This window comes from Rhinopithecus roxellana, chromosome 9, assembly GCF_007565055.1.
Source record: "Rhinopithecus roxellana isolate Shanxi Qingling chromosome 9, ASM756505v1, whole genome shotgun sequence".
Classification (NCBI taxonomy): Eukaryota; Metazoa; Chordata; class Mammalia; order Primates; family Cercopithecidae; genus Rhinopithecus; species Rhinopithecus roxellana.
The window spans coordinates 136,699,015-136,712,715 of record NC_044557.1 but is presented as its reverse complement, the minus strand read 5'-3'; the positions used below and the strand labels follow the sequence as shown (position 1 = coordinate 136,712,715).

The 13,701-nt window shown below is 39.2% G+C and overlaps 1 protein-coding gene and 1 non-coding gene across 3 annotated transcripts in view; both read left to right on the top strand.

Moving 5' to 3' along the window:
* Positions 1-920: 920 nt before the first annotated feature.
* Positions 921-1,022, top strand: LOC115899750. The gene has a single exon (XR_004059361.1). It is a non-coding gene; the product is annotated as a U6 spliceosomal RNA (small nuclear RNA).
* A 650-nt stretch (positions 1,023-1,672) lies between these two features.
* The window catches only part of LOC104673941 (N-acetyltransferase ESCO2), a 28,936-nt gene continuing 16,907 nt past the window's right edge, over positions 1,673-13,701 (top strand). Inside the window, exons 1-5 of one of the 2 annotated variants that reach the window (XM_010378113.2) lie at positions 1,673-1,888; positions 2,769-2,837; positions 3,626-4,433; positions 7,715-7,808; positions 11,778-11,835. In XM_010378113.2, coding sequence (XP_010376415.1) covers positions 2,785-2,837; positions 3,626-4,433; positions 7,715-7,808; positions 11,778-11,835 — 1,013 coding nt within the window. In that variant the 5' untranslated portion in view covers positions 1,673-1,888; positions 2,769-2,784. Of the gene's footprint in view, positions 1,889-2,026; positions 2,107-2,768; positions 2,838-3,625; positions 4,434-7,714; positions 7,809-11,777; positions 11,836-13,701 lie in introns of those variants that run through there. The other variant, XM_030938282.1, reaches the window with a different exon arrangement.

Genomic DNA, 13,701 nt, shown 5'->3' with positions numbered 1-13,701 from the left:
GGCGAAGGGTATTGGCAAGGAGTTTGGTTCAATGATTTGTGGGTTAAGGGAAAGAGGCTAGGCATCTTGGGCACATTAGTTAACCTATCTGTGCTTCACTTTCCTCAGCAGCGAAATGAAGATGATACTAGAGCAGCTAACTCACAGGATATTTTTTAGGGTTAAATAAGTTAATGGGCGCCAAGGGTTTAGAACATAGCACACAAGCGAGTTGTTTCTAATACTCACCGGGACAATATACCTCTTGGGGATTGGACTGTGTTCTGGCTTAAATCGAAGGCCTGCCATCCCAAACCTCTGAACCTCAGAGGTACTCCTGCTGTAAAGTAGGAATAATCATACTCATGTAAGGCTCCTGCAGCACTTAGTTTTGCCCTGATTATTTCTCTTGAGAAAGCACTTTTATCTGAGGAATGTGAGTCCTTTTAAATTACTAGGTCTGGAGAGGTATTAAAATGAGACCCCATCATGTTCTACTATCTCCTTGAGCTATATATTCATCTCCTGAAACTACCTGCTTCTGCCACAAGTAGCTACCTACTAACCTACCACTGTCACACAAGACACTATGACCCACACCCTACAGCTTAACAATGTCTAGCCAATCGCTGATGCATGTAGTTTCTATAAATGAGAATGCTTGACAGTTGTGTATCAGCCCACTTCCTGTCCTCTTTTTTCGTCTTTAAAAACCTGCTTGTAGCAAAGGCCGGACAGAGCTCATATCCAAAGCTACTGGTGGAGGGTGGGGGGTCGGGGGGGGGTGGAATCTTCTGGGCAGCTGTCTCCGCTTTAACTCAAGCAAACTCAACATTCTTATTTTTTTGCCTCAGCCTTTCCTTTTAAACTGATACTCTTAAATCACTCTCACTGACTTCATTCTATGACATTGAGGGCATCACTTAAGGAAATTTATTTACGTGCTCGCTTTGACAGCATGTATACTAAAATTGGAATAATACGGAGAACATTAACATGGCCCCTGCTCAAGGATGACATGCAAATTTGTGAAAATTAAATTTGAAAAAATAAACATAAAACCCTAAACTTATTTGAAACTAAAAATGTGCCAGAAACACTGTACCAGGAGCTAGTGACACAAAGATAGTAACAATAGCTAACAATAACCGTTTTAGGAACTTTCTGGTTTTCCAAAGTAAAAATTTAGCTCTGTTCTGTAAATAGCAATTGTTTTGGGGTTCTCAGTTGTATTACTTGTAAAATGGGAATGGCAATAGATATTAATACCTTATGGATTGTGGTGAGAAGTAAAAGAAACAAAACATGTAAAGCATCTGGCACATAGCAGGTGTTAAGTTTTATATTTTAATTTTAAAAATAAAATAGTGAATAGAAACCTAAAGTTACTGATTTAAAAAGTGAAACTAGCTTCAAATGTGAAAAATAAGTGCATTCAGAATCTTGGAGAGGCCTTTATGTATTTATTTATTTATTTATTTATTTATTTATTTTCGAGACGGAGTCTTGCTCTGTCGCCACGTTGGAGAGGCCATTTTACAAAAATTTCTTACCCCAAGTGACCCCAGAATGTACATCGACGTCAACCGGGCCGAGAACTACAATTCCCAGAATGCACCTAAACAAGGCACCGGGAACGGAGCCCGGCGTTGCTGCAGGGAATTGTGGGTGGCGTGGTTTCCCTCAGAGCTTTTCACCTCACCAGGGCGCGAGAATCTTGGAAACAGCCACCAGGGTGGGCGGGGTAAGGGCTGGTGCTCCACCAATCACCGAGCCAGTCCCTGGAAGCGTTGAGCCGTGGCCAATCGGAACGCAGCGGTCTTCCTCCTAGCCTGGCGCGCGATAATTTGAAGACGCTCACGGAGCAGCTGGCTGGGCTGAGGAGAGTTTGCTGGGTTCTGAGGCGCAGGTAACCTCTGAAGTAGGCCGAGGCAGAGCTGTGGAAGGCTGAGGCGAGGGGGAGACCTTGTGGGACGTGGGGACGAATGTCACAGGAAAAGAGCTTTTGCTTGGCGCTCGGCAGGTCCGCGACCCCGAGACCGAAGAAGCCACTAACCCGTTCTCCACGCTCACAGGCGCCGGGTTTCCATCTTCCCGACGTCGGCGTTTCCTTGTTTTGGGTTTAGGGTTTGTTTGTTTCCCTGACCGGGTTCAGGGTTGGGACGCTTTCCTCTCCTACCTTTCCTCGCTTAGCCGCAGAGGGGCCATTCCTTAAGCCGCAGCTCGACCTGAATTCCCAGAGACCCTGGCATTTCAGTTCATTTATTAATGGCTTTGAAATAACGCTTGTGTGCTGCTTTGGGGAGAATTTCCCTGATGCCAGGGAAGGGGAAGGAAATGAACTCTGACGAGCCACATAGCCGCCTGCTCGTGCATTCTTGCATTTGTTTTCAGCAGCCTCACGACTTTAAGAGATTTTTATAAAAAGGGAAGCAAACGGCTTGCTCCAGGCTCCTCAGCTAGGAAAATGGCAGAGGACTGTGCTTCACCCATTTTCTTGCTGGGCTCTGATGAAAAGTTACAAACGGCCTCTGCCTTCATTGAAGGCTGTTGAGATGGGGAAACAAGAAGAAAATGTCTTAAATGGACTATTAGGGAAATATAGGGTGCCATGGAAGCAGAACAAGCGCGTGTAACCCTGGGAGGGGTGGAAGGAGAGCAGTGGCGAGGAAGGCCTCCCGGAAAATAGGGTTTTAACTTGGTGTGAAATAGACTAATTAAAGGGGGTGTAATTTTGATAAAGCGACTTTTAATATTTTGATGAATGTGGTTATTGTCATTTCTTTTAGGAATTCAATAAAGAAAATGGCAGCTGTTACTCCAAGGAAGAGGAAACAGGATTCTTTGAACTGTGACAGGTGAAGCTCAGCCTACGAATAGAAACTCTCAGAAAAATCCACCTTGTCTCTCTTGTTCTCTCCTATTTTCTAAAATTTTTGTTCTTCCACTAGCCTACTCCTTGTGGCTACAGTGATAACCTGATAACCTATATTCTAATTCTAGCTAGGAAATACATTAAGTTTTCATAACGAATTATTTAGTCCTTTTCAAGGGAATCAAAGAAGGCTGTTTTTTTGGTTTTTGTTTTTTTCTTTTGACATAGAAGCAGCCCATTGAAGAAAGCTATTTTCTATGGCTAAGAAATATACCAGATTGGCTATTACCTTGTTCCTTTCTATTCCCCTATAATATTTTACATAGTGTCTTGCATACAGTTGATGCTTGTCTGGAAACAATTCTAGAAAGTTTGTGTACTCAGATATTAATTAGTCTACCTAGGAAAAGCCCCAGGGGGTCAGTTCATTACAGACAAATATTATAGGGGACTTACAGACAATAGAGCAAAATATATGAGCTATCATTTATATATGGCCAACACATAGAAATAGATTTTAAAACACATGCGTATATGTCTAGCAAAGCTTCTTTGTGTATGGTATTTGTTTTCATGAACATTGGGCTCTTTGGGAAGATATTTGAATGTTTTATTTGATAAAGACAATTTGAGAATCCTGTTAAACTAATAGAAAATTGTGTGTATGTTTGGGGGTACATGTATTAATATGACCTATAAGTAGAGCTTATTAGCAGTAGATTTATGTAAATTTTGACACAAAATAATCTTAATGGACTTTTTTTTTTATAGCCTTTTACACTTCACTGAAAATCTGTTTCCATCACCTAATAAAAAGCACTGTTTTAATCAAAACAGTGATAAAAATGAAGAAAACCTGCATTGCTCTCAACAAGGGCATTTTGTTTTAAGTGCACTCAAAACAACTGAAATAAATAGACTGCCATCAGCAAATCAAGGCTCACAATTTAAATCTTCTGTGTCCACTGTATCTTTTTACAACCAAAATAAGTGGTACCTCAATCCACTGGAGAGAAAGCTAATAAAAGAGAGTAGATCTACTTGTCTAAAAACTAATGATGAAGATATATCTTTTCCCATTGTGACAGAAAAAATGCAGGTAAAACCAGTCTGTTCCAAGAAGAACAACAAAAAACCACAGAAGAGTTTAACTGCTAAGTATCAACCAAGGTATAGACACGTCAAGCCTGTATCAAGGAATTCTAGAAATCCCAAGCAAAATCGAGTAATCTATAAGCCAATTATGGAGAAAGAAAATAATTGTCATTCAGCTGAAAATAATCCCAGTGCTCCTCGGGTTCTAAGCCAAAAAATAAAACCACAAGTTACACTCCAGAGTGGAGCAGCATTTTTTGTTAGTAGAAAAAAATCCTCTCTTAGAAAATGGTCCCTGGAAAATGAGCTGTCACGGGGACTCACCCAAAAGAATAAATCAGAAGTGATCGAAGATTCTGATGTAAAGACTGTCAGTGAAAAAAAAGCTTTTGAGACAAGGCAAGTGCCAAAGTGCTTGATCCTAGAAGAGAAATTGAACATTGGACTAAGTGCAAGCAGTAAAAATCAAGAGGAATTAATAAAGGTAAAGCTAAATATATCACTTTAAAAATGGCTATATAATAAAACTTTAGTATGACATAGCTGAATAAAATTTTATTTTCTGGACTGCTTTTATAAAGCCAGATAGCAGTGTTTAGTTATTGTAAGGAGTTTATTTATTTATTTATTTTGAGATGGGGTCTGTCTTTGTGACCCAGGCTGGAGAGCAGTGGCACAAATACTGCCCACTACAGCCTTAACCTCCTAGACTCAAGTAATCCTACCAAGTAGCTGGTACTATAGGTGCACACCACCTCACCTGGCTAATTCTTGCATTTTTTTGTAGAGGCTGGGATTTCACCATGTTGCCCAGGCTGGTCTCGCACTACTGGGCTACAGTGATCCACCTGCCTCACCCTCCCAAATTGCTGGGATTATGGGTGTGAACCAGTGCACCTGGCCCGGCCCCATTTTAAGTTCTCAATAGGTACATGTAGCTGGTGGCTACCATATTAGACCATGCTGGTCTAGAACTTCTATTGCTGATCTCCTGTCTATAACCTTCATCAGAAAAAAAGTTGGGTTCTGTGGGGCAGCTAGGGGCAGAAAGCCACTGAAGCAGCCTTAAGAAAGGTTGTCTCCCAGATCAGGGCTTCCATGTCTGTGGTGGCTTGTTTATATACATCACAACCCTTGTAGCTGGAGAAATGGTAGGCTTATGTGATACCCAGTACACTCAGGCTTATAGTCATGTCTTTCCTAACCCACCTCTCATCATTGCCTTCCTCACTCACTTCTCTCAAATTCAACCCCAGTTCATATCTCTTGTAATCACCTAAATTTCAAACCTCAGTGGCAAAGATTATAAACTGGTGGCCAGTAAACCAAATCTTGCCCATAAATGTTTTGCTTGGCCTACATAATTTTAAAATTGGAGCCAAAATTATATATACAAAATATATATATACAAGAAATTTCTGGTGTCTCATGAAATATTGAAAGCTGAGCCTTCATTTCTACATGGCAATAATCAGCTGAATATCAGGCTGAGTATCATACCATTTGACAAATACGGGCTCTTCATTTCTCTAAGTCAGTGTATATCTATTTAGATCAGTTTAGTTTTGATAATTTTACTTACTGCTGCCCTTGTAAGGCATTTAAGTTTTTAGTCCTCACTGTAAATATTTTTTTTTTCCTGTTTATCAGATATGGCCAAGTAGATTGTTAAATGCGATAGGCTCTTGCTGGCTAAGCCATGACAGTCTAATTTTACTAATTCATTTTCTGTTTATATCAACAAAACACTTCTGTGTCTTGATAGGGATTTTGATTACAAGAGTAAGCTTTATCAAAATTTATTAAACTGTGCTTTATACCTATACATTTATATGAAAATTACGTTTTTTGAAAGTTTGGGGCATAACTCAAGCTAAAATTGTCTCAATCCAGTAAAACAAAGGAAGAATCTGCAGTTTCCCCATGCATCTCCTGATGATGATGATGATGATGATTTGGTACAGCCTGGTGGTGTACCAAATGAATGGTGACCTGATGAGTTCTCTGTAAGCAGTGTAACAGAGAATTCTGTAATTCTCTTTTCTGTCTTATTTTCATTTTCTTAGCTTCACTTGACGGTTTTGGTATTGAGTTAGTTTTCAGTAGTTTGGGAGGTTGGGCTTTTGTCATTTTAAATTTGTGGAAAGGGGCTATGCTCTCTCAGGATACTGATAAATACCCATGTCTAGAATTCACCTCTCCTAGCTAAGGGCGAATCTGATTTTCTGTTTTTTTTATTTTTATTTTTATTTTATTTTATTTTTTGAGACAGAGTCTTGCTCTGTCACCCAGGCTGGAGTGCTGTGGCCGGATCTCAGCTCACTGCAAGCTCACCCTCCCAGGTTCACGCCATTCTCCTGCCTCAGCCACCCGAGTAGCTGGGACTACAGGTGCGCGCCACCACACCCGGCTAGTTTTTTGTATTTTTTAGTAGAGACGGGGTTTCACTGTGTTAGCCAGGATGGTCTCAATCTCCTGACTTCGTGATCTGCCCGTCTCGGCCTCCCAAAGTGCTGGGATTATGGGCTTGAGCCACCGTGCCTGGCCTGTTTTTTTATTTTGAGACGGCTCACTGCAACATGTGCCTCCCGGGTTCAAGCAATTCTTCACCTCAGCCTGCCAAGTAGCTGGGATTACAGGCACCTGCCTACATGCCTGGCTAATTTTTGTATTTTTAGTAGAGATGGGGTTTCACCCTCTCGGCCAGGCTGGTCTTGAACTCCTGACTTCGTGATCCACCTGCCTTGGTCTCCCAAAGTGCTGAGATTACAGGTGTGAGCCACCATGCCCGGCTGGTGAATCTGATTTTCATGAGGATGCCCTTTCCCCAACTCATGGAGCCCTGAAAAGTGTTAAACTGATGGGTTATCCCACCTCTGCTGGGATATTATGGTTTTGAGTAGTAGAAGTTGTACTTTAACCAAGAGGTTTTTCCTTTTTCCCCAAGCCGTATATTCCCTATATTCCCTAGTAATTCCCAAATTAGTATGAGGGAGATCTGTCAGGATTTTTTCTACTTTGCGTTTCCCACATTCCTGCTACTCTCCAGTGACTCTAGAAAGTTATTCTTTCCTTAGCTGCTCATTTTAAAAGTTCATGGCAAAAAGTTGTCCGTTTCCAGTTTGGTGGCTGCTGGGGAAATTTTTGCCATTTTTACTGACTTTTTTGTGCATTTCATTATGGAAGTGATGGTCTGTAATAATTCTGCCGTCTCTATCAGGAAGTATAACACGTTTTTGAGAGGATGACATTACAACATGTGTACTCTGGCTTTTTTTTCTTTTGAGATGGAGTCTTGCTCTGTCGCCAGGCTGGAGTGCAGTGGCATGATCTTGGCTCGTTGCAACCTCCGCCTCCTGGGTTCAAGCGATTCTCCTGCCTCAGCCTACCAAGTAGCTGGGACTACAGGTGTGTGCCACCAAGCCCAGCTAATTTTTGTATTTTTAGTAGAGACGGTTTCACTGTGTTAGCCAGGATGGTCTCAATCCCTTGACCTCGTGATCCACCCACCTCGGTCTCCCAAAGTGCTGGGATTACAGGCATGAGCCACCGCATCCTGCCATACTCTGGCTTTTAAAAGATAATGTACATGTGGTGAATACAGGGGAAGTTTTCCTAAAAATAGTTTGACGATTGAAAATCACATTATGAAATGTAATTCATAATAAACCAAATATTTTGTTTTAGAAATAGATCTGGGATTCATTCACTAGAAAACAGTTAAAAATTAGATTTGTTCCTTTTTTTTTTTTAACCTATTTTCAGGATTCATCAGATGACAGAGTTTCGTCAAAGGAACATAAAGTTGATAAAAATGAGAATTTTCCTTCAGAGGATTCTCTTGGTGAGAATAAGACAAGTAAGAGAAAACTAGCATGAATTTAACTACTTAATGCTTTATTACATATGTTATATAATAATAATTCTTATAATAATTTTTGGATCTTTCTTTCTTCAGTAGTGTGCCTGTAGTTAGTATCTTGGTTTTTATCTCTGTGACACTGTTTTCTGTAGTAAAGCAGTGCATTGCATTTTGAAAAACAAGAAACAAGATCCTAGGTTAAAATTGTAGACAAAATATTAGGCTTAATTGGTCTATGGCTGTGGCCAAGTTACTTAAGCTCTCTAGAGTTGAGTGTTCTCGTTAAAAAATCATACCTACTCTATCTTTCACCCAAAACAATGTAAGTTAAACTATTATGTGTATTTGTGATCAAAGCCCAGTTGTGAGCAGAACTTACCAAGTCTTATAAATGACACTGAAATTAAGCATCAGGAACCATGAGATTTTTGTCTAGGTTTACTGCTAATTAGCTGTATGATCTAGGAAGAGATCTCTAAAGAGTTAAAGTTAATATTTAAATTCCTGTCAGTTCTGAAATCCTATTCCTAATTTATGCTGTCAGTGTTCAATTAAATAGCTTACTAAATTATGAATACATAAAGCTGTTTATGATTCTGAGATGTGATGCTAATAACTAATATTTACTGAGTGCTGAATATATATCAGGCAGTGCTAAGTATTTAGTATACGTTATGTTTTTCATAGATTGTGCTCAAAGCACTGGTACAATAGAACATACAACAGAAAAACAATGCCATCTACTTACAATAGTTATAAATTTTTCTTTTGAAATATATTTTACCATCCTGGTGAACACGGTGAAACCCTGTCTGTACTAAAAATACAAAAAAATTAGCTGGGCGTGGTGGCGGGTGCCTGTAGTCCCAGCTACTCGGGAGGCTGAGGCAGGAGAATGGCGTGAACCCGGGAGGCAGAGCTTGCAGTGAGCGAAGATCGCGCCACTGCACTCCAGCCTGGGTGACAGAGCGAGACTCCGTCTCAAAAAAAATAAGATATATTTTAGTACATTGTCTAAGTCAATTTAAAGAAAAATAGTGAATAAAAATGATACAATGGTATAAGGATATGGCAGAAATCATGAAAGTTATATAAAAAGACCAAAAGTTTATTACTTAATAACTACAGTGTATCATTTAATTCTCCCAACTACTGTAGGTCCTGATATGCCCATTTATAGATGAGGAAATGGACTTGGGTTAAGTAACTTACCCATAGCAGCTCAGACTGTCACCTGCCTTGGTCTTATTTCTAGAGGAAGAGCTCTAATTATTTTTCAGTGCAAAGTTAAAGTTTGTTTTTTTAGCTCACTCTCAACTTACTATTTTCCTCAAATCAGTCGCTGTTTTAACTTTGGTCTTTTCTTTTAATAGACTGTTTATTTTGCCATAATTTTAGATTTACAGAAAAGTTAAAGTACAGAGAATAGCAGTGTATCTCTTACCCTGTTACCTCAATTCTTAACATCTTATGTTATAATACCTTTGTCAAAACTAAGAAACTGGTATTGGTATATAATTTTTTTTTTTTTTTTTTTTTTTTTTTGAGATGGAGTTTTGCTGTGTTGCTCAGGCTGGAGTGCAGTGGCACCATCTCGGCTCACTGCAGCCTCTGCCTCCAGGGTTCAAGCATTTCTCCCGCCTCAGCCTCCCAAGTAGCTGGGACTACAGAGCATCTACCACCATGCCCGGCTAATTTTTGTTAAGATGGGGTTTCACCATGTTGGCCATGCTGGTTTCAAACTCCTGACCTCAAGTAATCCACCCGCCTCAGCCTCCCAGAGGGCTGGGATTATAGGCATGAGCCACTGTGCCTGGCCATAAACACTAGACTTTATTTGGAGTTTACCAAGTATTGGTAGTAGTATATTACTGTTAACTAAACTTTATTTGGAATCTTCTATTAATGTTTTCTTTCTGTCCCAGTATCCAATCCAAGGTACTGTATTATGTTTAAATGTAATGTGTTTTTAGTCTTGTCTGTGACATTTTCTGTCTTATTTCTTTGTTTGCATATTGCCAACTGGACGTTGATATCTCCAACTCTAATCTAGTACTCCAGGATTTATTCTATCCTTTTTTCATCTGTAACTTCCCTCTCAGACAGTGAGGAACTTAGTTCCTACTATTCACTATTCACCTACTTACTTGTTCTGTCCCAGTAAACATGTAAAACAGTTTCGTAATTGTTAATTCATACCCCTGTGAGAAATATATTAACCAATTAGAGTGCAATTTTTTTTTTCTCTTTGAGACAGAGTCTCACTCTGTCACCCAGGCTGTAGTGCAATGGCGCAATCTCAGCTCACTGCAACCTCTGCCTCTAGGGTTCTAGCAATTCTCCTACCTCAGCCTCCCGAGTACCTGGCATTACAGGTGTCTACCACCATGCCCGGCTAATTTTTTTGTATTTTTAGTAGAGATGGAGTTTCGCCATGTTGGGCAGGCTGGTCTCGAACTCCTGACTTCAAGTGATCCACCTGCCTCGGCCTCCCTTACCTTTCATCTCATTGTTCATGTTGAGGTTGAGATGAATCATATCTAATTCAGTCTCTTTTTCTATATGTAATTATTGCCGAAGTAAGCTTTTGTGGAATCCTGTATCAACTCATGCCATTCTTTTCTAAATGTGGTATCTTTTCAATTTTTTCCCTTTGTGGAATTCCATATATAGTTAAATAATATATATATTAAATAATATACATATTTTCTAGGATTATAGGCGTGAGCCACTGCACTCGGCCTAGAGTGCAATTTTAAGTAGTGTCTTTTTGTCTTTATCCTTATAACTTCTAGTTAAAACACCATTTGCTGAAGTTACTTAGGCCAGCTTCTCTTTTTCCCCCACCTCCTTTGGTGTCGTTATGCTGTACAGTTCTAATATAGTTAGGTTCATTTCTCACAGTATGCATTCCATCTTAGGCTACCTCAATAGCCTGGTTGATATTTATACATATTTTTTCCTCATTTGATATACATTGAAGTTCATTCTTTGTGATTTTTACAGTTCTGTGGGTTTTATCAAATGTATAGAATTATGTATTAGCCATTACAGTACCATACAGAACAGTTCCTTCACCCTAAAATTTCCCTATGGCTACATTTTGTTGTTACTGTCCTTCCCCGCAGTCCCGTGGCAACCATTAATCTGCTTTTTATTTCTATAGTTTTACCTTTTCCAGGAAAAACATTATACATATGTATCCTTTGGGGTCTGGCTTATTTCACTTAGTAATACATTTAAGGTTCATCCATGTTGTTGGATATATCAGTAGTAATTCCCATTTATCACTGAACTGTTGGCATACCATAAGAATTCTTTATATATTCTGGATACAAGTTTTTGATCAGATATGTGATTGCAAATATTTTCTCCCCTCAATCTGTGGCTTGTCTTTTCATTCTCTATTTTTGTAGAGCAAAATTTTTAAATTTGGTAGTCTAAATTAATTTTTTATAAATGTATTATGCTTTTGGTGTTGTGTGTAAAAACTTATTACCCAATCCAAGTTCATGAAGATTTTTCCCTAATATTTTTTCTAGAAGTTTTCTAGTTTTATGTTTTTACTTTATTATTAATTTTTTTGTAGAAACACAGTCTCGCTAAGTTGCCCAGACTTGTCTTGAACTCCTGGCCTTAGGCGATCCTCCCGTTTTTGGTCTCCTAAAGTGTTGGGATTACAGGCATGAGCCACCATGCCTGATCATAGTTTTACATTTAGATCTGTGATCCATTTGAGTTAAGTTTACATAAGGTTTGAATAGGTGTAATTTTTTTTGCATGTGGACGTTTAATTGGTCCAGCACCATTTGTTGAGGACTGTTTTTCCTCCATGGGATTACCTTTGCCTCTTTGTTAAATCTCGATCTTGAGTAGTATTTTGTCTTAATTAACCTTTGAAATCTTATGAATTAAAGCTTTGATTTTATTTGGTAATACACATTATCACAATTTTTCCCCTACCAGTTTCTCCTAAGTCCACTGTCTATCCAATCTTCAGTGCATCTTCAGTCAATTCAAAAAGGTGAGAATTGTTACTGTTTTAAAGTTCAAGCCTTATGAATTACACAGGTCCTCTGGGTCTCTTTTTCAGTCTCGTGCTACTTAATTTGGGGAGTTTTTTTTTCTTCCTCACTAAGGGGAATAGGAGAATAATATTGAGAATAGGGTGATGAAATCAGTCCCTCATGGAAACATAAGAACTTAAGAGTTGAGAGATGGAAAAGCTCTTTATATGCTTGAGTAAGAGTAATTGCTAACATATAATACCTTACCCGTAATAAGTAGCTTTTGTATCTATTATCTTAATTTTCACAACAAATTTGAAGGTAGATACTATTATTCTATTTTTAGCCTAAAAAACTGTTAGTAGTTTAGCTACAGTTGCACAGCTATTAGATGCCAGGACCAGGACTAGAATCTATATCTGAACCAAATGCCCATTGGGTTATATTGCCTTCCCTGGGTGATAGTATAGTAGCTACAATTTAATAAGCATTCACAACTTCATGATGTAGGTACCATTGTTACCCCATTTTGTAGATGAGAAAGCTGGCTGGAGGAGTAAGTAACTTGCAGCAGCTTAATGTTATCATAAAGTGTAGCTGAAGCTACCAATATCGTATTCAAAACTAAAGACTGCAATGGGGGAGGCACGGATGGATAGGGAGCATGATAGGCAGCACAGCTCTGAAAAAGTAGTTTCTTATAGTCTAAACATCTTCCTAAGTAGCTTTGATCCTTCTCTCTCCATTTGATTATAAATAACTCCAGATATTAACTAAGGAACTTCCTGGCTACATTTTCCTTACTCTCAGAGCACCTCACCTTAAATTGCCTCAGTGACTAGGTTGAGTGGGCAGCTTTTCCTCTTCAAAAGTTTGTTTCTAGTTTTTCTCACCTTTCCCATTTTTCACCTGTGTTGTCATCTTTCATGACCGTTTATTGAAGATGGGAGCTGTCTTAGTTCATTTTGTGTTGCTATCACAGAATACCATGGACTAGGTAATTTATAATGGACAGAAATTTATTTGGCTCACAGTTCTGGAGGCTGAGAAGTCCAAGATCAAGCAGCCACATCTGGTGGGTGCCTTCTTGCTGCATGATCCCATGGCAGAAGGCAGAACAAGAGAGCTTGGCTTGCAGCCTCACGTCCTTCAATAATCAACATTAATTCATTCATGAAGGTGGAGCCATCATGAGCTAAACACCTCTTATTAGGCCCCACCTCCCAGAACTGTTGCACTGGAGATTAAATTTTCACACATAAATTTTGGGGGACATGCTCAAACCATAGCAGAAGCCTACCACAATTAACTGATAAAAGTGTATACTAATTTAGTCTAGTATAAAGAGACAGGCCAGGGTCTGTGGTTCACGCCTGTAATCCCAGCACTTTGGGAGGCCGAGGTGGGTGGATCACCTGAGATCAGGAGTTTGAGACTAGGCCAACATGGTGAAACCCCATCTTTACTAAAAATACAGAAATTAGCTGGGAATGATGGGGCATGCCTATAATCCCAGCTATTCAGGAAGCTGAGACAGGAGACTAGCTTGAACCCAGGAGGTGGAGGTTGCAGTGAGCCAAGATCACGCCACTGCACTCCAGCTTGGGCGACAGAGCAAGACTCTGTCTCAAAAAAAAAAAAAAAAAAAAAAAGACAGTGGGATACTATTTGTTAAATAATATGATATTGCTCTTTTTGTAGACTCCAAAATGTCAGTTATCAGCAATTTGAGATTTAATCTGTTACTTCAGATAGATTACAGATTCTCAAAGTGCTTAGTCTCACATTTGTTTTTTGGTTTTTAAAATTCATTCAATGAACATTTAGAGAGTATCACATGCTATTGAGCTATACTGAGTTCTAGAGATGTGAAGATAATTAAC